We start from the raw sequence: 26,198 nt of genomic DNA, 5'->3' as shown, positions 1-26,198 counted from the left end.
AAATACTAGTAGAGTACCATTTGATTATTCAGTATTTCCCTTTTACTTTCAGTCTGTTACACAGTGTAGGTAGAAATTTCATAAAAATCACTGAGCTGAAAAGAAGCCCTTATTCTGATTCTTATTCTGATTTTATGAAGATACACGAGTGCTGGGAAGTCAGTGAAATGTTTATGAACATTATTTTCAAATTTATTTTAAATTCCTTTCTCAGATGTGTTTACATACATTTTATTTGACAAACTGTTTGCCTCTGTTTTTCCAGCTGTGGTGTTTGAGGCAAGAAGCCAGATTGTTGCTGACTCTGGAAGCTCAAGCTGAGGCTCGGCTTCTAACTCAGTTCACTTGTTTCTGACCTGCTGAGGAGCTACTCTTTCCTAATTCATTTTCATATTAAAAAATAAAATGAAAAATTCAACTGTCCATGAAATTGAATGCAAAAAAAAAAAACACACACTTGCCTACTAGATAAAACTCAAATGAAGTTTAAAAAAAAATTAGAAATAAGGTGTAACTTCTGCTTTATCCTCTAGCATTAAAGTCTGCTACCAAATATAAGCAAGCTACCACCTAAGCAAGAATTGAATCTAAGAAAAGAATAATTTTTGCTCACTTCCATGTGATAGCACCATCAAAACTTTTAGTAGTGTTATTTTAGGACCTTTAAAACGTTCAAGATATTTTTGATGCCAGTGCTTTTCTCAGGAAGTGAACATCTCTTGAGTTCTTCCCTATTTAGATTAATTGGAAAGCACTCTTCTAAAATGCCTACTATAAAGCAGTGATTTGGGATAATGTTCTCTGAAATTGAATAATAGAAATGCATGGGCCAAAAACAGAGGGCATTGCTTGCTTCCCCCCACTTTTTTTTTAAGTACACTCTGATGTTTAGATGTTAGTTTCAGTCTATTTTAAAATTTAAGGTGTTGTATGAATAAGCAAAATTACTCTTTGACACTGAGTCATTGGAATGTTATGATGACATTATTTCACTGATGTTTCAAGGTGTTAATTTTATTGTTAACAAAAAAGGTCGTCAAGTCTATTTAGGGGAGAGTTTAAATGTGTATGTGTGTGTGTGTGAATTACAGAGCAAGGTAAAAGACGCTATGGCCTGGCTAGCTCTGCAAGAGAAAAAGCTACAGGAGGCACTGAAGGAGTCAGAAGGCAAGACCTACTTTAAAAAGTACCATGTAAGTGTGACTTTGAATACCTATTTGTATGTAGTTTACTCTTTTAGGGAAGAATAGTAAATACCTTTTTAGAAAACTCTAAGTTAAATATTTAAATACTAAATCAACTCCAGGTTTCAGGGCTGAATAATAGGATAGTGCTTCTGAAACTTTAATGTGCATATGAATCACAGTGCAATCTTGTTTAAATGCATTTTTAGATTCAGTAGTTCTGGGGCAGGAATTTTGAATTTCCAGCAAAGTCCCTGCTGTTGTCGATGGCGCTGGTACTTGGAGTACTTCGCAGCAAGGTTCTACTACAACACGAGTTGAGTGGCTGCAAAAGAGACCATCTGGCCCATAAAGCCATCTTTACTGTCTTGCCCCTTACAATGAAAGTTCTCCAATCCCTGGTTTATAGCAGAACATGCTTTTTTTGAAAAAAAAAAAAAATTTTTTTCTTAGCTGTAGTTAGACATAATACCTTTGTTTTATTTATTTATTTTTATGTGGTGCTGAGGATCGAACCCAGTGCCTTGCATGTGCTAGAGGAGGGCTCCACCGCTGAGCCACAACCCCAGCCCCAGAACATGCTTTTTTATTATGAATATTGAATGAAAGGAAAAATCAGGAAATGAGCAATGGGGCATCCCAGAATTCTAATACGGCCTCAACCAAGGAGTTCTTTGGGAAATAATGACAACTATTATTATTATTTCTTTTGGGGCCTCAACCAAGGAGTCCTTTGGGAAATAATGACAACTATTATTATTATTGTTTCTTTTTGGTGCTAAGGATTAAATCTAGGGCCTTGTGTGTGCTACAGTGCTTTGCCACAGGGCTATATCCCCAGTCCTAATGATAATTTTCATCATTATCACCATATATTGAATATTGCTATGTGCCAGGCACCTTGCTGATAAGTACTTTACAGGTTAAGACATCTTGCTGAGTTTGGTGTTGTTATTTAAGTTTGATAGATGAAGATAATAAGGTTGGGAGACAGTAAATGACTTATCTAAGGTTATGTAGCTACTAAAGTGCAGGAGTAGGGTTTTATTAGAGTGTAGCTTTAAACTTCTTGCTCTTTTTATATCCTGTTGCTGTTCCAGGGTAAGTGGGTATTCATTGTAGATTTTTTTTTTTTTTTCAGTACTGGGATTGAACCCAGAGGGGCTCTACCATTGAGCAACATCCCACCCTTTTTTATTTATTTTTTTCTGTTTGTGGTACTAGGGATTTAACCCAGGGGTGCTTTACCACTAAGCCACTTCTGAGTCCTCATTATTTTTCTTTCTTTATGTTTTTTGTGCATTCCATGGCCTTGTGCATTCCAGGCAAGCACTCTACCAATGGAGCTATATCCCCAGCCCCACCCCCATTAATTTTTACAGTGAGATAGTGGGCTTTGAACTAGTGATCCTCTTTCTTCAGCCTCCCGAGTAGCTGGGATTCCTAGTGTATACCACCATTCCTGGCTAAGCCATTTTATTTTGAGACAAGTTCTCACCAAATTGCTGAGGGACTTGTGAAATTGCTGAGGCTGGCTTTGAATGACTTATCCTTCTCCCTTACCCTCCAGAGTTGCCCCGCCAGACTTAGCCTGGAACTTTCCATCCTTCTGACTCGGCCTCCTCAGGGCTCCTGGTCACTATGATTAGAAGCGTTTGTTCTCATTATAGAATCTTGAAGGAGCCAAGGTGAAGGTGTCTGAGTCCCATTTCTTAGAGTCCCTTGTCTATGCAGTTCTGCGTTTCCTACCATCTCTCTGTTTTGGATAAGCTGGAGTGCTATCCATGTGTCCTCACAGCCACTAGCACTGGAGGCCACCACGGCCCTATCTGTGAGGTGAGGGAGATGGGTGAATCCAGCCTCAGCAACTCTAATACTCAACAGGTGTGTGATTTGTGACCATACCATCGTTTTCATTTGAAGCCATCCGGGAAAGAAGAGACAAGACTTTCTCATCTTCCTTTGGTTGAAGCAGTATAGAAGTCTTGTGCTTCTTAGCTCTGGTCTAAGATTCTTCTTGTTGACCAAATGCTCAGTGTTCAATGGAAGTGTATCGTTCAGGCACACATCTTTGATTTAGGAATGTATAATAGATTCATGTTTCCTAAATAAAAGGGCTTCATGGAGTTACTAATTACCAGAAAGAAGTTAAATAAATTAATTATCCCTTGGTTTGTGCATAGTTTTTTTTTTTTTCTTTCCTGATGCAGAGTCTCACTATGTTGAACTCTTGGGCTCAAGCAATCCTCCCATCTCAGCCTCCTGAGCAGCTGGACTAAAAGAATGTGCCACCAGTCCCATCTCATATAAAATTCAATTAGAAATAATCAGTAATTATATAAATAATATTTATAGAATTAATAACTCTTTTTTTCTTCAGTGCTGGGAATTAAACACAGGAGTACTCTACCACTGAACTACATCATCAGCCCTTTTTATTTTTTTTATTTTGAGATAGGGTCTTGCTAACTTGCTCATGTTGGCCTTGAACTTGTGATCCTTTTGCCTCAGCTTCCTGAGTCACTGGGATTACAGGGGTGTGCCACTGCATCTGACAGAATGGATAACTGTTAAACACTCTTCACACAAATGTGAACCAAGAAAAGCTTTGTTAATTGAATGTGGGGTGGCAGGGAGAAAGTGGTTTTTTTTTTTTTTTTTTTTTTTTTGGTCTACGTAAAATGAATTTGGAAGAATTGGTTCAGGTTGAGTTAATTACAAACACTTTGAAAATCATTTGTGCATGACAACCACTGTGATATAATTCTCACATGTACTTATTCTTATTTTGTTGTGAACCCATATTTGGGAGGACAAACCAATTCACATTTTGCATGTGGCATCATGATCTGTCCTATAAAACTGGATGTTCTATTCCAGCAGGCATCCAACATTGTCCACACAGGTCACAAGCCAAGACTCATTTGGCTGGTACCCAAATTATCAGGATGCACTGAAGAAAGAAACCAGATCAGAGAGCAGCTCCTGGGGTCAGGGATTTTACCTTTATCTAAGTCAAAATTTAAATATAATCTTTAGGTACAGGTCTTCAAAGAGCATATTACATTTTATAAAGTGAATTAACTGTTTCAGCCTTTAAAATATTCTTCTAATTATAGAGCCTGACGTCCTATATGGAGTTATTCAATGAAGAAAAAGTACGCTTTCTGGAAGTACTGTCACCAAAAAGGGATCAGCAGGAGCTGAATGAAGATGAATTACAGTTGAGAGAAGCCTGGGATGGCATCAACCAAAAGGTTACTGTTATGTTGGTCTGAAGAACATTTTCATGGGCATCTTTGTTTTGTTGAATGAAGACTTTACTGTAGACTTTCATGAAGAATTCTATAAAACACAGGATAGATGCTTCATCAGTAAATGGGATAATATTATATTTTTTCCCATAGCATCATTTGGAGAGTAGTTGGATTTAAATAAGAATTTGTGGCATTGTGCTTAAATACAAACTTATCCAATGTTATATTCTTACTATTCTTGGTTTACCATGGTAGATTATACCTATTTTGCCACACAGTAGATGATTTGGTTGACCTGTAGCTTCTACACGATCATGTGTCAGTATCGGTAGATGCTTGAAAGGGTTAGGGACAAACCCAGAAATTATGTGTAAGGATAGATATATGTGTGTTAAGTCTGAATCTATCTGTATGATTTTCATCCTTGTAAATTTATTAAGACTTGATTTCTGGCCCTGATTATGGTTTATATGCATTTGAAAAGAATGTGTATTCTGCAATTATTGCATGTAAGTCTATAAATATCAACTGTAGTTACTAGTGTTATTCAGACTGGCAGTTTGTTCAGTTGTTATCCCAACTGCAAAGAGATTAAAATTTGTAGAACTCTCTCTCTTAAAAAAAAAAAAAAAAAAAAAAAATATATATATATATATATATATATATATATATATATATATATTAGAAGGACACAATACCTTTATTTTATTTATTTATTTTTATGTGATACTGAGGATCAAATTAAGTACCTCATACATGCTAGGCAAGTACTCTACCACTGAGCCACAATTGCAGCCCCTAGAAATCTCTTTTTAATTCTGCCAAATTTTGTTTTATGCATTTAAAAACTTTGTTAGGTATATACACATTTATGATTGTTGTGGCTTCCTAACTAATTGATACTTTTACCATTATGAAATACCTCTGTTTATCTTTAGTAATACCATTGTATTTTTTTTTTGCAGTCTACTTATTCTAATATGAATGGGATCATTCTAGTCTTCTGATGCCAACTGTTTATATGGCACATCTCTTTTCTTCATTTACTTTTAATCTCTTTGAGTTTTTGTATTGACAGAGCATCTCCAATTCTGTTAGCACAGAATTGGATCTCACTTTCTTATCCACTCTGAAAACCTGCCTTTTAATTAGAGTGTCTAGTCCATTTACTCTTAATGTTATTGTTGCTATGGTTCAAATTAGGTACACCATTTGACTTTTGTTTATTCCTTGTTTGATTGTATCTCCGTTTCTTCCTTCTTGTCTTCTTTTGAATTGTTAGGGTTATTGTTGTTGTAGAATTCTATTTTAATTTGTCCATGACTTTTTCATTCTACCTCTTTCCATCTCTATTTTAATTTGTCCATGACTTTTTCATTCTACCTCTTTCCATCACGTTTTTAGTAATTGTTCTAAGGATCACCTTATACATTCCACACTTTTTGCAGTCTGGTAGAATTGTATAATTCCTTAGTTATTATACAACTTCTTTTTTTTAAAATTTTTTATTGTTGGTTGTTCAAAACATTACAAATTTCTTGATATATCATATTTCACACTTTGATTCAAGTGGGTTATGAAGTCCCATTTTTACCCCATATACAGATTGCAGAATTACATCAGTTACACATCCATTGATTTACATATTGCCATACTAGTGTCTGTTGTGTTCTGCTGCCTTTCCTATCCTCTACTATCCCCCCTTCCCTCCCCTCCCCTCGCCTCGCCTCCCCTCTTCTCTCTCTACCCCCTCTACTGTCATTCATTTCTCCCCCTTGTATTATTTTTCCCTTTCCCCTCACTTCCTCTTGTATGTACTTTTGTATAACCCTGAGGGTCTCCTTCCATTTCCATGCAATTTCCCTTCTCTCTCCCTTTCCCTCCCACCTCTCATCCCTGTTTAATGTTAATCTTCTTCTCCTGCTCTTCGTCCCTACTCTGTTCTTAGTTACTCTATACAACTTCTTTTAACACATAAAATTCTTGCCATCAAACTGATTCACTTGCCTCCTATTCTTTATCTTATAGTTAGTTGTTCTATATATAAATGCATGTTTGACATGTATATATCATATATGTGGCATAAACATATTTTAAAGCTCCCAATGCCATGTTATATTTTCCTTGCCTCAAACAACCATATGTTTTAAATAATATTATTTTAAGAGGAATTAATCTTTCATATTTATCTTGATGTCTACTCTTTCTAATTCCTTCTACAGATTTTAGTTTCCATTGAGGCCATTTTCCTTATGCCTAAAATCTTTAATTTAATCTTGTAGTGCAGTGACAGATTTCTTTGATCTCTAAATGTCTTTATTTTGCCTTCATTTTTACAAAACAATTGTATTGAGGTATAATTTACATATTATAAAATCCACTTATTTTAAATTGATAATGAAATGATTTTTAATGAATTTGCGGAAAGACTATATGGCCCACAAAGTCAAACTTATTACTCTGGCTTTGAATAGCAGATGTTTGCTGATTTCTGCTTAGCTATCAGAAGGGTCGGCCTGTTTTCTGAATATGTTTTCCACACCATATGTCTACTTAAATAGTTGTCCCCTGGCTTAAAAGAGCCATCCTTTCTGAGGATCTAAATTTGAAAAGAAGTGCACTTCCAGGAATCCTACCGTCAAGGGGTAGGCTCATTGTACTGTCTGCACCTGCTGATCTCAACTTTGAACCTGACTCTTGTGAAGGGACAAGAGCTGCCTGTGACAGGTTCTTAATAAAAGTCAATGAAGAAGAGAGTGTTTGTACAGTTCAGCCTGTTCCAGGACACAGAGACCTGGCCTAAGTACTCAGAATATGATTTGGAAAAAAAAAATATCTGAGATAATGAGCAAAATCACAAAAAGGATTATTTTGCAAGATTAAGTGCTACAAATTGATAGTATCCGAAAATTCTATTCTTATTCAAGCAGACTGCAGTTTATTTCTCAATGTGGCAAAATGAGATGTGCTGATTTTGAAGCCATCAGGTGTATAAAACTTAGTATCATCCAGTTTTTTGATTCAGTAGTTTGAGAACAGGGTTATCTTAAAGCTTCCTAGTAATGGTTTCATTTTAAGCCTGCTGTAGGGAAAAAATGTTTTATTTTTGATCTGATAAGATCTTATATAAATTTTCAACCAAATTCAAAAGTAATTGTCTGAGAAAGGAAGTGTGGAACCTGTTTTCTATGTTAAGTGAGAAAGGAAAGGAATGAAAAAATAAACATTGCCTGCCTCTGTTTTTCTTCTTTTGACTACTATATAAATATTTTCAATGTGACCCTAAGTAAAAAGCACAAGTTTGGTTTCATTTAAAAAAAAAAAAAAAATATATATATATATATATATATATATATATATGCAGTTTTCTTTTAGTTATGCAAAGAATTACAATTGAATTAGACCTATCCTTCTTAGCCTCTAACTCAAAGATTTTTCAATTTCCTAGTTTGTTTTTATTTCTTAGAAAATGCACAAATAATTAGATACAATAGAAAAACATGCTGGGGCTGAGGATGTAGCTCAGCGGTAGAGCCTTTGCCTAGTAGGTGTGAGGCCCTGGTTTCCATTCCTAGCTGATTTATTTATATTAAAATTTTGATTCTTCATTTCCAACTGGAGATTTAATGGCATATACTCAGTGATTTAACACTGTAGAATTGCCTTTGCTGTATGCTTTTTCAGACAATAAACTTGGAAGGCAAAAAATAAAAAAGACAAAGTGAAAACTCCTGTAAAATTCAGTGCTTTCATTGCGTGCTGCCTCAGTCGAGGAGCCTAACTTTGTCTTTTTTTTCCTGTATTGGGCATGGAATTCAGGGCCTTGTACATGCTAGGCAATCACTCTACCATTGAACTACATCCCCACCTGTCCTCATTTTGTATACCTGAATAGTTGGTGAAAAGTCTTTTACATATTTGCTTCGCAAATAATGAACACCCAACAAATGTTTTTGAATAAATTAATAATGAAGTGAATATCATATAATATGTGGACTTTGCCCACTTTCCCCTCTAAGTAAAAACAACTTAACTCTGAGAATAGTTCAGTAGAACTAGATCACAGAAAGATAAAATACAGACTTAACACTCACATTTTCATTAGTGGCAGTTACTTTGAGTGAAACAAAGTTTGACTTGTGCTTGATCTTGAGAGTGGTGTGTTTGAGAGGGGAAAGCCCCTAAAAAGCAATAATGAAGGATATGGGTAAAAAGCCACAGTCAGGAAAGGAGATGGCCTTGGAGATGGATTTTTATTGTGCTCGAGAATTCCAGTGGTCATGGCTGGAGGGTAGCTCAGTGGTGGAGTGCTGGACTTGCCTGTACAAAGCTGTGGGTTTGATTCTCAGTACTATAAAAAAATAAAATAAAATAAAAAGTCCAGTCATCAGTCCAGTATTCTTCCACACCCCCCACCTTTAGCTCCTCTAGCTGGCTTGGTCACATCACCTGCCACTTTTCTTTTCTTTTTTTTTTAAGGCTTTATTGTTTCAGTCAAAGCAGTCATATGAATGGCTTAAGTATGCCTGAATCCAGGAACTCAAATGATATCATTAGGGCCCCTTTTTTTTTTTTAAAGAGAGAGAGAATTTTAATATTTATTTTTTTTCTTAGTTATCGGCGGACACAACATCTTTGTTTGTATGTGGTGCTGAGGATCGAACCCGGGACGCACGAATGCCAGGCGCGTGCACTACCGCTTGAGCCACATCCCCGGCCCCACCTGCCACTTTTCATTGTAACCATGTACCTATCTGCTTCCTGTGATAGCTGGTTGAGTCAAGAGCTGTGGTTTTATTTGTCGGATTGACTCTGATGTGGTGCGAGGGCTGTGTTCTGCTCTACCCTTCCATTTGTGCATGGTACCAGTCTGGGCAAGGCCCTGCTCTTGTTTTTTTTTTTTTTTTTTGTGTGTGTGTGTGTGTGTTTTATTATGTGCTTATTTCCTTTTATACCCACACTTTCTTTCCATTCCTATTTCTCCCTGGGTCATCATTTTGAGGTATTTAGTGTATATCATTTTGTTTTAGATGTTTTTGCAGCATACACATTGATTTTTACGTAAGCGTGTATTTTTAAATTGTGTAATCTGAGGTTGTACATAATTTCTTTTATTTTTGAATACAGCGTATTTAAGGCACCCCCAGGTCACCATATAGGCATCTGATTTGTTCCTAACTGCTGCCCAGCACTCCATGGGATGTGGCCACCACATGTCCCCTCTGCACTCTAGAAGCCTTCTATAGTTTTATACCCTACTCTTTCCTAATGGGTTGTTTATAAATGTTTGCTGATGAGTGAATAAGTAACTGTGTGAGTGAATGGGTTTTGATAATACTTAGAAGGGAAGAAAACCCAGGCAGAAGGGGCAGAGAAAGCCACCACTTTGCGTGTTTAGAGAAACAAGCTGTCAGAGTTTGTGTGACTCATGTGTGCATGCAGGGAGTGGTGGGAAGGCTGAGGAAGGAAGAGGTGTGCCTGGATTGTGAAGGGTGTGACGAAGGGCAGATATCAGGAGATATGGTATTTTAGTGTGAACATGTGGCTAGGGCTAGGGAGAAAAATCATCTATGAATCTATGAAAAGTGTGATTGTAATATCAGAGAAACACAAGGCCATACAACATTCCAAATGGTAGTCCTTGATTATGACCATCCCTGCTTAGAGGAGGGCTTTTAATATTTCAGTATTTTCCCATATAACTTAATATAGATTTATCTAAACCTTTCTGCTTCTTGTGCCTTCTTTTCCTACAGCCTTTGAATGAATTATATTCCTCATCAGCAAGTAGCTAATGATATTTAGGACTAAGATGTTTACCCATTGATAAAGATTGTCTTTTTTTTTATATTTATTTTTTAGTTGTAGTTGGACACAACACCTTTATTTTATTTATTTACTTTTATGTGGTACTGAGGATTGAACCCAGGGCCTCACATATGCTAGGCAAGCGCTCTACCACTGAGCCACAACCCTAGCCCCTCCCATATTGTCTTGACTAACAAATGACATTTATCAGTCTTGGCTTTCACAGGCACTTTGAAGAATTAAACGTACTCTAGGTAAAGAAATACATTAGAAAAGTTCTGCTGAAGGACATCTTCCTTTATTTTCAGATTAACGCATGGAAAACAAACCTGAACGATGCCTTGCCCTGGCCCCTCTGTGAAATTGAAGCGTGGCTTCAGGAGGTCAAGGAACTCATGGAGGAGGAGTTACCGACCTCGCAGAATTACTCCGAAGCCATGGCTCAGACAGAAGAGAAAATGACTTTATTCAAGGTTAGAAAAGCAAAAGAAAAATACAGAAAAATCAGGACTATGTTAGGTTCTTGAGGAAGATTCTGTCCTAGAAGATTCTGTCCAAGAGCAGCCAATGGATGATTGAGCACCGTGTGGAGTGATTCCCTAGGATTTCAGGATTTCAGGGATCCAGAAGATGCTTTTATGTTCATGACCATGTGCTTGTTCAATAAGAATTCAGTATAAGGAGTTCTAAAGCAACTGTAAGGTCTCGGGGGGGAGAAGGCTATGGACAGAAGATGACTTATTTAAAATGAGGAAGATTAGGTTGTTACTAAAATGGCATGAAATTTGATGTGTGAGATTAATAATTGCATTTGAGGTCCCGAAGGAATGGAAAACACACCAGACAAGAAAAAAAAAATTGATCATGGTTTTACCAAAAAAATGGCAGTCTGCTTCTCTTGCGAAATGTTGCAATTTAAAACTTTTATGTTAAAAATATGTACTCATAAAGTCTTGGATAAAATGAGAGGGGCTTTATGACCTTTTTGAAAAAAGACATACCGTGAGTGAGAGGAACACACCCATTGCAGGGTTTGGCAGTAAGTCTAGTTTATGTCATGCTAAATCTCTTTTCAGAGTCTGATGGACAGATCTGACTATCATTCGAGTATTCTCATGGCTTTTGAAAATAAAGACGAAGAGCATTTGCCATTGGTGCCCCTTAACACCCTGGAGGAGATGAAGAGACGGTTCGTAGCACTACCATTGCATAACTGCTGGGACTGTTCACAGGGGAGACATAGCATGATGCCATGGGACCACAGGAATGTAGATATTTAGATAATTTTTACAAGTGTTCTCTTTAAATCTTTTTTTTTTAATATTTATTTTTTAGTTGTAGTTGGACACAATACCTTTAATTAATTAATTTATTTTTATGTGGTGCTGAGGATCGAATCCAGGGCCTCACACGTGCTAGGCGAGCGCTCTACCGCTGAGCCACAACCCAAGCCCCTCTCTTTAAATCTTGATAACAGTGCCTTCAATTTTTTATAATAGTTACATTCTATCACGCTAACATCCTTTTTATTGAATGGTAGAATACTCCGGTGTAAGCTGTGTGTTTTTGGAGCTTGCCTTCTGCTTCGTAAATACAGGATAATGATAATCTCCCTGTCCATGTCTCATGAGGATATGGATTGAGGGAAGAAGTATAGGAAAGCACTTTATAAACTGTACAACCCTGTTGATATGGAGATTATTTAGTGGGTGGTTGTATCCATCATCTTCTCTTTTCTCATTACTCATAAGCAATTTATTAGAACGAGAGGGTGTTAGCCTTGGTAATGAAAGCTGTTTTAATATGTAAACTTTTAAATTGTAGTTGTGTTAAATTATAAAGAAGTTCTCAAATTTAGTAAGATTTTTTTGTAGATCAATATTTCATTACAGGATTTCTCAGTGAAGAATAATCTCTTCAGAAAATGTTCTAGTAGTTGTATGTATGTATTTATTTATTTATAGCTCAAAAAGGTTTATTTCATATTTTGCTATAATATTTGTTTTACATTAAAAAATAAAAATAAAAAATAAAAACTTTAGAATACATGTGAGTTCCATGTGTTTATAAAAGATAAGGTTTGCCCAGCATGGAGGTACATGCCTATGATCCCAGCTCAGGAGGCTGAGGTAGGAGGATTGAGAGTTCAAAGCCAGCCTGTGCAAAAGTGAGGCACTAAGCAACTCAGGGAGACCCTGTCTCTAAATAAAATACGAAATAGGGTTGGGGATGTGGCTCAGTGGTCGAGTGCCCCTGAGTTCAATCCCCGGTACCAATAAATAAATAAATAAATAAATAAATAAATAAATAAATAAATAAAAGAAGGTTAAGTCCTTAGTGTTTTTTAAAATGCCAATATGGGCTTCTCACATTTTGTCAATAATATTAAGTTCAAAAATGTGCAATTTTTTTTCAGAGTGAACAACACTTTAGGGAACAATTTCACTCTACTTCTAGAATTTCACTACTTTAAATGCTCAGTTCTTGGCTTGCTAGATGAAGTGAAACCAAAATTGGATTTTTGGAACATAAAATTTGGAAAGAAAGAATCTGTGGAATTATTGCTGGAAGACTGGCATGTAAGCTGCTTTATTCTGTCTTGGGCAACTGTTTTCCTTGGATGGGTGCTGAGTTTGCATTTTTCGTTGGCTTAATTTCCCATTAACTGAAGATTTGGGACAAGGTTCTGTTGGTTGCTCATGTTAGCTTTGATATCGCCTAGAGAAAAGAATTGTAGGTAGTCAAATAACAGGCACAGAAAGGGTAAGAAACAGAAAACAGCATCATTTATAAGATTGAGTTAACCAGGACAATTAACCTACCAGGTTTCAGTGTTTTTTTCCACTCAAAACTCCTTCATTCACTGACTTGAAATTTCGTTTTATGTTTTTTCTTTCCCAATTCATGATGCCATTCAACAATTAAATTTTCCTTAGAATATTTTAGTCTTAGCATTTCAAGTTCTAATAGTAGAAAAAAACGATACATTTTCAGTTTTGTCTTGGGATACTTTTCTTGTGGCTTTAGCTCTTCCAGTTTATAGGGGAAACTGTTTCAAGTAATTTAAACATTAGTATGTCCATGAAGCATCATAGAACTGTTACCTCTACAGTTGGTCCTTATCCTTCCTTCTGTTTCCATTTTTGGAAAGGAGGCAGGAAGAAAAGAAAAATCCAAGATTATAAATTTCAATGCAAAAATTGATGAGAAATTTATTTAAAAATGTTAATTGAAACACTTTGTTCCCAAACAAGAAGCCTCATTCTCAATTAGACTAGATTTTTAATATCGTACCTTTTTAGCCTTCTTCAAATTTTCATTTTTTCTATTTAAGTAGTCATAGTACTTCACTGGCATATAATAAGTATACAATAAATACTCAGTATTTTTCCAAGGCAGAATTTAGTTAATGATCATTTCTCAAATGTTTCTTGTGTGTTGGATGAGAATATATCTGTAACAAAAGCTAATATATCTAATAAAAACTTACTCAACATTAATAAAACATATGAAATAAGAGCAATTGTTGCAATTATGCAGTATTAATAAAGTATTAGAAGTGGGAGACTTTGGAATTACTATAAATAATTAGCTTGCCTTTTCCCATAGGAGGAAAACCATTGTAGAACATATCACCCCAGTTAAGATAAATGTCCTCAGGGGTCATATTGTCATACTTACGGGTCATACTTAGGCCTCCTAGATCTCACCTGTCCTTCTTCATGAACTGCCCTTCATCTTCAATTGCAATATGTAGTATTAAAGTACGATAGAAATCTTAACAACTATGTGTTCTGTCAACATTATCAATTTCTTAGCAAATTTTTAAAAGTGAAAACTGTCAATATGTGTTTTTTCCCCCAGAATTTTATTGAAGAAAAAGAGTTCATAGCTCAACTTGATACTGCTTTTCAAAAATGTGAAGAAATTTATAAAAATTTAGGTAAAGTAGTTCAGTTACTTTTTAATGAAATGATCACCACTTAAATATATCACATTTTATATTTGCTTTCTTTATTCTTTAATGAGTTGGAAATTAGTTTTAAATGCATGATTCTTGCTTTCACTTTTAGTATTGTTGGAGAACAATACTCTCAGTTGATGTGTAGATAGTTTTCTGAAGAGTATTATTAACAAAAATGTTGTTTTCTAAGATTATTTTCTTGTTTTGGTAATATTGTAGCTGGAGAACGTGAAAATATTAATGAACAATATATGGTGATGGAAAGTAATATTTCTGTGTACAGAAAAAATATATATAATGTGAAGTCTACTCTAGAAAAAGTTCTGGCCTGTTGGGCTACTTATGAGGAGAACCTTCGCTTACTGAAGGCTGGTTTTGAGGAGACAAAGAAACAAGTTAAAGAGGTATTTGCAGTCTAATGACACCTTCTTTACTTTTTAAGTTTTATTTAGAGACTTTTGTTTTTAATCCAACAATGAGAATCTAGAGAAGAGTAAACACCTCTTCTTTATCTTTTGGAAAATTCTCTAAGGTCTTGGAAAGAATTTAGTTTATTCCTAATATAATGATCAAAAGGATGCTTTATACACATTATAGGTTTTATACACATGTGCACACAAATGCACAGCTTTATTAGGGTATAACTTATATACATGGTATGCTTTTAGGAGACATTACTAAGCATTTATATAAGGAAGAAAATGCTTGCAATACCAGATGGCTTATAGACACATTTAAACTAAAATGTGGTTTTTAAAGTTATACTTTTTGATTTGGTTGAAAGCTTTACCTCTAAAATTTTTCCAAGTTTCTAGAGGAGAACAATCAAAAGGCTGATGGGGAGAGGTGTGGAAGAAATGTGAATGTAATTTATTACTGCTTTCACTTGCTAATCCTGTAATGATTTCCTTTATGACTATCTGAGGTAGTTTTTCTTTCTTTAATTTGTGCTCCTCTGTTGTAAATGGAACTAGATAGCCATTCAGATGAAACATTTTCCAATTGGAAACCGAAATACTTAATGGGAAATAGGCTATTTGTTTGGAGTTAAAATTTGTGTTAAGTGTGAGTGCAAAAAAAGAGCACTCTAGGGGTTTGTGAGCCACCACTCCCTGTCACTCACATTGGTACTAGAAGTTTGGATCTTTGACTTCTAACAGTTGCTCTGTTTTTAAAGATCCTCTATTAAAAATGTACATAACTCTGAGAAAAATAGCACTCATGAGCCCGAAATTCCTAAGCTCTGATGAGATGCCCTGGGCTGCTAAAGAGATCTTACAGGACACTTTACATTTTGAGGGAGATTTAACAGCATCTATCTCTTGGACACCATGCTACTTCTAAGTTGTTGGACCTGACAACTTAAAAATGGGAACTATTAAGTAATTCCTTGGCCTAGAGATTCTATGAGAAAAAATCACTGAAACCTAGAGGGCTTCATGAATTGAATGAGTTTGGTAACCTCTGCTGTAAGCTCATCAGCCACTCAGAAAATTAGAGCAGATGCTTCCTAAAGACCCAGGACCAGGAGGGAAAACAGATGCCTGTACCTGCCAAATAGCAATTAAACACAAAGAGCTGGAGCAACAGGACTGAGTGAATTCCCTGTGGGGAGAGTCCTGGTCTCTGCAGAGACCTCCAGACTGACTTCTGCTTCACATAAGCCTTGGTAAAGATTTATTATAGATGATAGAAAGACAAGTGTTGTACCATTGGATATGTATGTGGCTTATATATTATTGTAGGTTCCCTTTGAAACACTTGCCCAGTGGAATGTAGAACACACCACTTTAAACGAAGTGGGAAGTTTCTTAATTGAAGTCAGCAATGATGAAGTTGGATCATCTGTTTCTAAAGAACTGAGAAGGCTGAATAAAAGATGGAGAAAGTTTATTACAAAAACTCCACTTGTAAGTTCTTTCCTTTTTTGATAAACTTTTTATTGAGATATAATTCACACCACATACAAATCACTCATTTAAAGTGTGTCACTCAGTATTGTTCAGCGTGTTCACAGGACTGTGCAGCCATAACCATGATCAGTTTCATAAAGAAACCCTGTGCCCATTAGCAGTCACTCCTCACTGCCAGCTAACCCTCCCAGCCTTTGGTACCCACGACACTACTTTTCTTCTATTGTTGTGGACATTTCACATAAATGGAATCATATGGTACGTGGTCTCTTGTGACAAGCTTATTTCTTGGTATGGTGTTTTCAGGGATCATCACTTTATAATGTGATATATCTATATGCACTTAATTTCTTTTTATTGGCAAACACCAGTCTATTATGTGGATGCATCACATTTTATTTAGGCACTCATCAGTTGATGTACATTTGAATTCTTTCTACTTTGTGAACTGTTCGATATAGTGTAGCTGTGAACATTTGCACATGCTTGTGTGGACACCTGTTTTCATTTCTCTTGGGTGTACACCTAAGAGAACTTTATCTTTAACCATTCCTAAGATATTGCTTTCTAGTGGAAATTCATTTACCATTAAAGAATAGTGTAAGCATTATGTTGCCTGTTAGATTTCAAGTTCCTCAAGAACATACTCTGGGCTTTGTTTATATTTGGTTACAGTGTCTCATAAAAGCAAAGTTACAATAAATGATTTTAATTTAAATTATTCTTTCTCTTATTTTTATATGACATGTGGGTGGTTTTCTTTTTTCCTTTTTTTCCCCTGAGGAATTCTCATTTTATAACATTGTTGCTGATTGATAAATCCTAAGGATATATTTGACTATATTATCCCCACCTATTGTTTACAGCATATGTCAGCATACAAATAAAAATATGTGCACTAAATTTCACAAAATTATGGGCTGCGGTTGTAGCTCAGTAGTAGAGCTTTTGCCTAGCATGTGTGAGGTACTGGAGTCAATCCTCAGCACCACATAAAAATAAATAAAATAAATGTATAAAAAATACAATAACATTAAAATTTTTTCACAAAATTAATCTTTTATAGGAAATGAAATTGCCACTTTCAAAAAAACAGGATCAGCCCACTCTTGACAATTCTAGAAATATTGTATTACCTAAAGAAGAAGAAAAATCGACTGTTGATTTTTCAAAGAATATGTCAGTAGGACTTCCTGAAAATTATAATCGGAATATAAAGGTAACAAGATTATATACTTTGTATATTTCATTTTGCAGATAGGAATAGTTTAACTTTGCTGTTTTTCTTTTAATGACACCATATTGTTGAAACAGTGGTAAATGTATGGATTACTAGATAGTAGTTACCATGTGATCATTTTCTAGAAAATCAGGGAGGTTGTTTTCGTCATGAAGCAGTTGCTAGCATGCGAGGAATGCAGGTCTCTTAATCCTCGTGCATTTCCACAGTCATGCAGAAGCACACAGGGCTTCTTTTTTTTTTTTATTTTTAGAAGTATTTTTTAGATGTAGATGGACACAGTACCTCTATTTATTTATTTAATTTTATTCGGTGCTTAGGATTAAAACTAGTGCCTCCCATATGCTAGGCAAGCGCTCTACCGCTGAGCTACAACCCCAGCCCCACATGTGGCTTCTAAGTGGTGTAAAACTTGAGTTGAAAAATCTCCTTCGATGACTTCTGACTAGTACTCAAAAATGGTTTAACTCCAGGGCATCCCCCAATCGCCTTGTAATCTTGCTTCCTTTCTGTAAAATGAGAGAAAGCATAATGGATCTTGTTTTGTGGATAATCTGGAGGACTGCAGATTATAGGTAAGAATATAGAAAAAGAACAAGTAAATATATTAAAAATCGTACACATGGAAGATGAAATACCTGTGGTTTTAGACATGTGCCTCCTGCAAAAGAGCTTTATACGGCTTTACCTAAGAATTTCAGTTGGCTTTGGCCAGTTGCCATGGTGGATGTTTGGGGTTTCCAACCATGAGAATGCCTAATCAGGGACTGGGGGTGTGGTTCAGTGATAGAGCCTTCAGCATGCACGAGGCCCTGGGCTCAACCCCTAGCTCCACCAAAAAATGTAAATAAATAAATAAATAAATAAGAATGCCAGATCAGGCCTAGCATGTGGAAAGTCCTGAGTTTGATCCTCAGCACTGTAAAAAAATAAAACAAACAAAAAAAGAATGTGTAATGAGAGGAAATCTGGAAAGATCTGATTTTTGTCCAATATGCTTTAAAATACCATAGTCTTCGGAGCATTTAAAATGTAACCTGATTAAAATCAACTTTGCATTGGATTTGTCTTATAAAACTGTAACATATCAACCTATCGCATACTGAGAGAATATAAATAAGAAAAAGATTTGATTGTTAAAAATTTGATTCTTAGTCTCTGGCATTTCACAACTACTGTTAATAATAGCTGTGTTTAATAATTAAATTGTTTATGAGTTTTAGAAATGTGTTTTTGAAGCCTAATTTTCTAAACTTTAACTATCTGTAAAATAGAGATAATACTATTTAATAGGAATGATATTATACTTATAATAATGTAGGTGAAGAAACCTTTAATTTGTAAAATGATATATACTTTCATAAAGTACTATTATCATTGTCTAAACCAGTCCTTATATCATTAAAATACAATCAGATGTTACATAATAAGTGACATATCAGTCACTGACAGACCAAATACACGACACTGGCCATACTCTGAGGCCTAGGCGTGTAGGAGCTATACTAGGTTTGCCTAAGTATGTTCACTCTATGATGTTCACACGATGACAACATCACCCACTGCTGCATTTCCCAGCATGTGTCCCCATTGTTAAGTGACCCATGACTGTTCATTGAATTAGCACTCTTCCAGAAATGGGTGTAACTCTTAAGTGGAAGGTGGTTTTATAATGCATTTATAATGACATTTTCTCAGTGATAATTTTGAATATTGTAGGCTGTGGAAGAACATGAAAAAGACCATGAGGAATCCACAGAACACCTAAAAGTGGCTGAAGAGGTTGAAAAACTCATTGGACAAGTGGAGGTGTGGGAGGCAGAAACCAAATCCATTTTGGATCTTCCGAAACATCAAGATATTATGGATAGTACCATAGAAAAATCTTTGCAGGTATGAGTGTAAAAGTATTAAGAGGGTGTTTTCATGGTTGGAGATTTATATGGACTTACGTTTTATATGAAATGAAAAGTTTCAAAGTAAATAATAATGAGCTTTCAAAAGTTTTATTTTTCTTTATTGGGTTTTTAACAATGCATGAATTTTAATCCCTGGATCATCTGCTCTGATTTTGCTTGAAATACCTCTGAGCTTTGGTTCTTAGACTAGTTTTTCTAGGTATACAATGAGATGAAAATATTCTTTTGCCCTGGGTGTGGTGGCACACACCTGTAATCTCAGCAGCTCAGGAGGCTGAGGCAGGAGGTTCGTGAGTTCCAAGCCAGCCTCAGCAATTTAGTAAGGCCCTAAGCAACTTATGGAGGCCCTGTCTCAAAAGGGCTGGAGATGTGTATCAGTGGTTGGGTGGCCCTGGGTTCAGTCATTGGTGTGTGTGTGTGTGTGTATGTGTGTGTGTGTCTGTGTAAATATAATATTACATATCGATTACATTATAATACTTAAGTATCTGTATTCTTTCGCATCAGAGGACAGTGAGGAGATGAGTGCATTCATTCTTGCATGCAGCTCAGTGCAGTAGGAATGTAAGGCTATATACTCAATTCTCCACTGAAAAAGCCACTTTCCCCTCATGACTTGACGTGGGAAGCGTGACGGATGGTAGAACTCCATTCCATCCTGATTCTAAAGCTTTTGAGTCATTGAAAAGCAATGAAGCAAGAGTATGTTTCAATATTACTTAGTTCTCCTGGAAAAGAAGTTATAATTGAAGTTTATTGAGTTCTAGCTCAGCTATAAAATTCATGAAGCATGTCACAAGTTGGTATAAGATAGGTAGTTCCTGGAGTAAAGGAGCATTTATATTATATTCTAAATCTACATTTATGAAAGGGATATATTTCAACATCTGGTGTTTTATTGTTCGTAAGGGTGATAGCTTTTGTTGCTTTGAAAATACTATATATTAAAAAAAAATAAAAATTAAAAGAACTTATTTCAGCTGGCCATAGTGGCCCATGCCTATAATCGCAGTGACTTGGGAGGCTGAGGCAGGGGGATTTCCAGTTAAAGGACAGCTTCAGCAATTTATTGAGACCCTATCTCAAAATAAAAAATGAAAAGGGCTGACAATGTGGCTCGGTGGTAAAAATCCCCTGGATTCAATCCCCAGTACCAAAAAACAAAACAAAACAAAACAAAAAAACCCCAAAACCAAAAAACTTATTTCCTCTGCCAGTGCTTTTCTAATTTTATTTTTTATTCTTACTTATTTAGTCATCTGAAATTTATTCAAGTGAAAGAAAAGAGGTAGAAATTAAATATTTAAAATACATACTTAAATAAAATATTTAATATTTTAAATAAAATAAATATTCTATGAAATAAAATATTTAAAATAACTTTTATTTCAAAAATTAGTTTTAAAATATTTTCAAAGCGTAACAATGATCCCTCTTAAAAACAGTGAAAATATAATCACACTGAAATATACTTACGTGCATAAAGAATTAAGTAAATATGGGATCAAAATATTTCTTTTTTTAAGGTGGGTTACCAGGGATTGAACTCAGGGGCTCGCAACCACTGAGCCACATCTCCAGCCCTATTTTGTATTTTCTTTAGAGATAGGGTCTCACTAAATTGCTTAGTGCTGCGTTTTTGCTGAGGCTGGCTTTGAACTTGTGATCTTCCTGCCTCGGCCTCTCGAGTCGCTGGTATTACAGGCATGTGCCACTGCACCTGGCTGTTTGATCAAAATATATTCTAAAGTGAGAAATGAACTTGCCAAACCATGTGAATAATGGGATTTTATTTTAAACTTTTTTTTTTTTTTTAATTGTGATGCTGGGGGATTGAAGCCAGGGTTTCATGCATGCTAGGCAAACATTCTACCACTAAGCCACATTCCCAGACCTATTTGTGTTTTTAAAGCAAAGTTGCATTTTTATATTTTATGGTTTTATATTCATAGAAAAATATCCATAGGATTTAAAAAATAACTCTTTTGTCTTCAACCTGCATCAAACCGAGCAGTTTCTGGGACATAATGAACATAAGAGAAATATCTTAAAAAACAAATATCTGAATGATTAATTAAATGACAGCTAAGGGAGGGGATAGAGAGACAGGAAATTTGCTTTATCCTTCTGTTCTGTTCACTACCTTAAGATCAAGAAGATCAGCATTTACATAGTTGATATTGTGCAACATAATTTCTATTTTGTCATACCCTACACCATCCTTGAGTTGTAATTGAAAATTCTTAAGTTTTGTTAACTTGGGAGAGCTGAAAGTGGTTTCTGATTATTTTATTTTCTAGTTCTTTATTGACATGTAAGATTTAATTATCTTTCATTATATTTACTAAATTTGTGATTCTGCGGATTAATTGTTCTTTTATACATTTCACAGTTTCCTGATGTGATTGTTAATGGTTAATATGTAACATGCAATGTGAAGCTTTCTTCAATTTGTTTTAATAGCATCTTATTGCCAGAGGCTCAATGTATGAAGAGCTTCTGGCCAGAACTGAAGATACTTTACAAATGGATGTTCAGAATATTTCAAGCCAGGAGTCCCTCCAGCACATTCTCACAACTGGACTTCAGGCAAAGATTCAAGAAGCGAATGAGAAAGTCCAGGTCTCTCTTAATATTCCCTGATTAGTGAATTTATTCTTTAAAACCAGGTGGTCAGTGGGTAAAGGGCGGGCTGGCCCTGAAATTTGTAAATATCTTGTAAAATATCACTTTTATACTTTCTTTTCTTTATAATTTAAAGTGTACTGCAAAGTAGAAATATAAAAAATTAGATATTCCTATATCTAGTAGGAAAATGTAAATTGCTAATCAAAGAAAATATTTATTAACTTACAAATTTACCAAGAAGTTGGGCCAAGTGTTCATTTGATTTTTTTTTGTTGTTGTTTTTTTGCCTTTACAGATCACTGTGGTAAAATTAATTTCAATGTTGAAGAATTCAACGGATATTTCACAAGAATTGGATGCCAAGCAGAAGGTAAAAGAGTCCCAGATGGAATTGGAATCTTACATTGTGAGAGCTGAACAGTTACTTGGGCAAAGACAGAGCCCCCGTGGACTCATTTCAAAATATAAGGTAGGAATCTTCTCAACCATCATTAGTAGGATATTTATCATTAGATCATTAGCTACCTATCTCATTTGAAGTCAGGATGTTCCCTTGCTTGTAAAAAGTAAAGCTATTTTAATTTTACTATTTTTTTTTTTGTGGTGCTGGGGATTGAACCCAGGGCCTTGTGCATTCGAGGCAAGTACTGTACCAACTGAGCTACATCCCCAGCCTAAAGCTATTGTAATTTTTAAATTTCCCAGTATTACATGTTGTTCCCCTAAGGCTAATAAAAAGAAGCATTCAAATGAAGAATATTTTAATTCAAATTTTATCCAAGAGTCTTTGGATGTACCAGGTGATCTAGTGTAAAGAGCACAGCTGATTCTGATGTTGAGCAAGACTTTAATTTCTGTTTTGTTTTGTTCTTTTAAATTTGTAAAATGGGCATAAAAATTTTAGCCCTAGACTCATTGGGAGGCTTTTAATGAAAATAAGACATATAAAGGTATTTTGCACAGTTACAATTCTGTGAATACTAATATTATTAAAAGGCTTCATTAGAAGTTATTCATGGATACATACTTACATATAAGTTAAAGACCCCATAATGCTGCTTTTTCCAGTTTGATTTTTTCTCCCAGGTTTTGCAGGTAATGGTGACATCTAAAGATGTAACCAAACCAGAAACTTGCTATTCTTAATGCCGTGGAGGTGTTTGTGGGGGTGCAAGGAAAAACAAGGCCCCTACCTTTGGATACACTAAGGAGGTGGGGGAATACATGGTTTTTTGTTCATTCATTTATTCAGCAGTGAACACACTTTTTGAATACTAAAAATTGGATACTGGCATTGTGGGGGAGATGAAGATACAGTCAGGCAATAACCCCAGTCCTATTGTTCCCACTCTTTGTTGGAAAAGATGCCCTCACAGGAGCCTCTCTTCATTCTCATCCTGGCCTCCATCTCTCTTCTGGGCCTTAACCTTATTTTGGCCTCCTGTATTGCTAACCATACTGGACTTTGCTCTCAGTTTTCTCCCCCACCTTGAAAGCCTTCTCTTGCTTGATCTTGTACTCTGTGCACTTGGCCAGCCACCAGCCAGCCACCTACTAGACTGCTTATGAATCAGTGCTTTTATAAGTCATTCCTGGGGTTCTCCTGTCCACTGAAATTGCTGATGGGCTGACTCCTGCAGGTGTTAGTCTTGGGCTCTGTATCAGCCACCTTCTGTCTGCCTTCAGCCAGACAGAACCACACTGTTAAGAGATTAGAGAGGGACTGGGGGTGGGGAGGAGAAAGAGTGTGAGGATTTCTTTTCCTCCTCCAAAGAGGGAGGGCAGATATGGTCTACCAAGCAAATAGAGAAGAATAAAAGAAGAGTTTTCTATACCCCTTCTCTACCAGGGAGAAGAATTGGAAGTGTCAGTTCTTATACCATTTTCTTCTCCCTTACCATCTTCCTTTCAGAATTTGAGGCCAAGGTTTTGCCCTTTTTTGCCTCTGGCATTTAGTAAAGTGGATACTTGTTCTTACCAGAAACAACATCCATCCTTTGCTGGTAAATGAGTGGAACTGGAAAATAGCATGCTAGTGAAATAAGCCAGTCCCCGCAAACCAAAGGTCGAACGTTCTCTCTGATATGTGGATTCTAACACATGATTAAGGCCTGGGGTAAGTGGTGAGGGGCAGTGAGAATAAAGTTCACTGGATTAGATAAAGGGGAATGAAAGGAAGGGAGAGGGAAGGAAAGACAGTAGGACATAACTTTCCTATGTTCATATATAAATACATGACCAGTGTAGCTCCATGTCATGTACAACCACAAAAATGGGAAGTTATACTCCATGTATGTATAATATGTACAAATACACTCTACTGTCATATAAAGCTAAGAAGGACAAATTTTTTAAATGCTTATATATTTATGTGCCAAGAGAGATCTTGTTTCAGAATATGTATCCACAAGACATAACATATATTGTTTAATACTAAAATATAGGAGGAAAAATAAACAAACATTCTCTTAAAAAAAAAAATCTGTCCTCTGCCAAGTTTTGTCCTGAGACTCGTGGTTGCTCCCACTGCCCTGGCAGTGCAATGAGGTTTCTGCTAGCATTTAGGAGTATTGCCCAGGTTCTAAATGGAGTAATAATCAAACAAGCCTTGGAGAAGGGTCCTGGAGTCAGTGTTGTGCCATGTCTACAGCAGGCTCTTAACAAAGTGTAGTGAATAAATAAGCAAATTCCTACCATGCCTAATTACCTTCTACTTCAGAATTTCTCCAGCTTCTCACTCCTGTGGGTTTTCTGCAATAGGTCTCAACCCATTTTTTGTTCTATCGTTCACTAGTTCTGCAGGCCAGGTTTCTGGTGTCCTAGATAGTATGTCAGGAAAGGAGCAGGTACATTTCAGGCAAGGCTGTCCTCATCCTTGTTGACTGCCACTCCTTCCCTGGGGCAGGACTGCCCATGTGGTAGGCCCCAGGCAAAAGTTTGACCTGATGACAAGGTAATGTTGGCTTCTTTCAGCATAATAATATTTATGCTCAATATTAAATAATTGCCATATAAATCCTACTATAAATTTTGTCTTACTGCAATGTTAATCTCTCTTAATACTGTTATATTCTTCCTCCTGTATTACTTATGAAGTAAGGTTGTCTACTCAATACATTAAAACTTCAGAGAAAACAATGCCAAGGCCTTATTTTTTGGGGGGGGGGTGGGAGGTACCAGGGATTAAACTCAGGGCACTCAACCACTGAGCCACATCCCCAGCCCTATTGTGTATTTTATTTAGAGACAGGGTCTCACTGAGTTGCTTAACACCTCACCTTTGCTGAGGCTGGCTTTGAACTCATGATCCTCCTGCCTCAGCCTCCTGAGCTGCTGGGATTACAGATGTGCACCACCATACCAGTATTGCCTCATTATTTTGTCCAACAAGTCTTTGAGTTATTTTTCAAAGGAGCAGCAGAATTCATTTGGAATATCCTGAAGGTATCAAGTGTGGAACTACATTTGCATAATAAATTGTTTTATTCTTTTCAAAAAAGTTTCAAGAAATGCAAAACGTCTGGATCTTGAACATCTAACTACATTTGAATGATAAATATTTTTGTTTCTTTTCAAGAGAATTCAAGAGATCCAAAAGGGTGTATCTACCAAAGGGGGTCTCCTATAAATCTTCAAATAGTCATCAAGAGTCTCTTCTGGTTCTATCTGTTAAAAATCTACAAAAAAATTGCTTCAGAATTTGGCAGTATAAGGAGGCTTACATGTTCTTGTTTACACTTTCTTTTTTTAGGAAGCACTGAAAATTTTTAATACTAATAGTCTGGCTAAGTATTTGAAAGCAGTTGAAGAACTGAAACTTAACGTTCCTGAGGATGTAAAGCTGTCTTTGGAAGAGAAGAGGAGGGAGGCCTGTGCCAGATGGGAGGTGAGGACCCACATAGGCTTCTGGTCTGGTCCTGGGTCTCTGTGTCATTGGTCATTCCTGGGGTTCCCCTATCTACTGCATATTGCAAATGGACTGGCTCCGACAGGTGCTGGTCCTGGGCTCTGCATCTGCTGCCTTCTATTCTTGTCTGCCTTTGCCAGTGACCACACTGTTAAAAGATTAGAGAGCACCTAGAGGGGGAGGAGAGGGAGAGTGTGAAGGAGTTCTTCCTGTCCTTCTCTTGGGCATGGCCTCTGGCAGCAGCAATGTCTTTTTCCACTCTGGACCCTGTGGCTCCAGCATCTGATGGATGTCTCTCCTCCCTGGGTACCACAGAAGCCTGTAACCTGCAGAGGTAGCAGCTTCCTGCAGTTGCTCATCTCTGAATTGCCTGACTGT

General features: G+C 36.2%; 1 protein-coding gene across 7 annotated transcripts in view; it reads left to right on the top strand.

Annotated features, from left to right (window-relative positions):
- Syne2 (spectrin repeat containing nuclear envelope protein 2) overlaps window positions 1-26,198 on the top strand; it is a 336,172-nt gene that overhangs the window by 98,717 nt on the left and 211,257 nt on the right. For all 7 annotated transcript variants that reach the window (XM_046461329.2, XM_046461328.2, XM_046461327.2 and 4 more), the window contains exons 10-22: window positions 1,092-1,193; window positions 4,304-4,441; window positions 10,558-10,722; window positions 11,326-11,438; window positions 12,666-12,828; window positions 14,114-14,192; window positions 14,433-14,617; window positions 15,959-16,123; window positions 17,193-17,345; window positions 19,086-19,259; window positions 21,749-21,907; window positions 22,209-22,382; window positions 25,665-25,799. In XM_046461329.2, the coding sequence (XP_046317285.1) occupies window positions 1,092-1,193; window positions 4,304-4,441; window positions 10,558-10,722; window positions 11,326-11,438; window positions 12,666-12,828; window positions 14,114-14,192; window positions 14,433-14,617; window positions 15,959-16,123; window positions 17,193-17,345; window positions 19,086-19,259; window positions 21,749-21,907; window positions 22,209-22,382; window positions 25,665-25,799 (1,905 nt within the window). The remainder of the gene's footprint in view (window positions 1-1,091; window positions 1,194-4,303; window positions 4,442-10,557; window positions 10,723-11,325; window positions 11,439-12,665; window positions 12,829-14,113; window positions 14,193-14,432; window positions 14,618-15,958; window positions 16,124-17,192; window positions 17,346-19,085; window positions 19,260-21,748; window positions 21,908-22,208; window positions 22,383-25,664; window positions 25,800-26,198) is intronic.

The sequence above is a fragment of the Marmota monax genome, unplaced genomic scaffold (assembly GCF_021218885.2).
Source record: "Marmota monax isolate L192 unplaced genomic scaffold, Marmota_monax_Labrador192_F-V1.1 WCK01_AAM20220418_F8-fsc00001, whole genome shotgun sequence".
Lineage (NCBI taxonomy): Eukaryota > Metazoa > Chordata > Mammalia > Rodentia > Sciuridae > Marmota > Marmota monax.
This window is presented reverse-complemented; position numbering and strand designations above follow the sequence as displayed.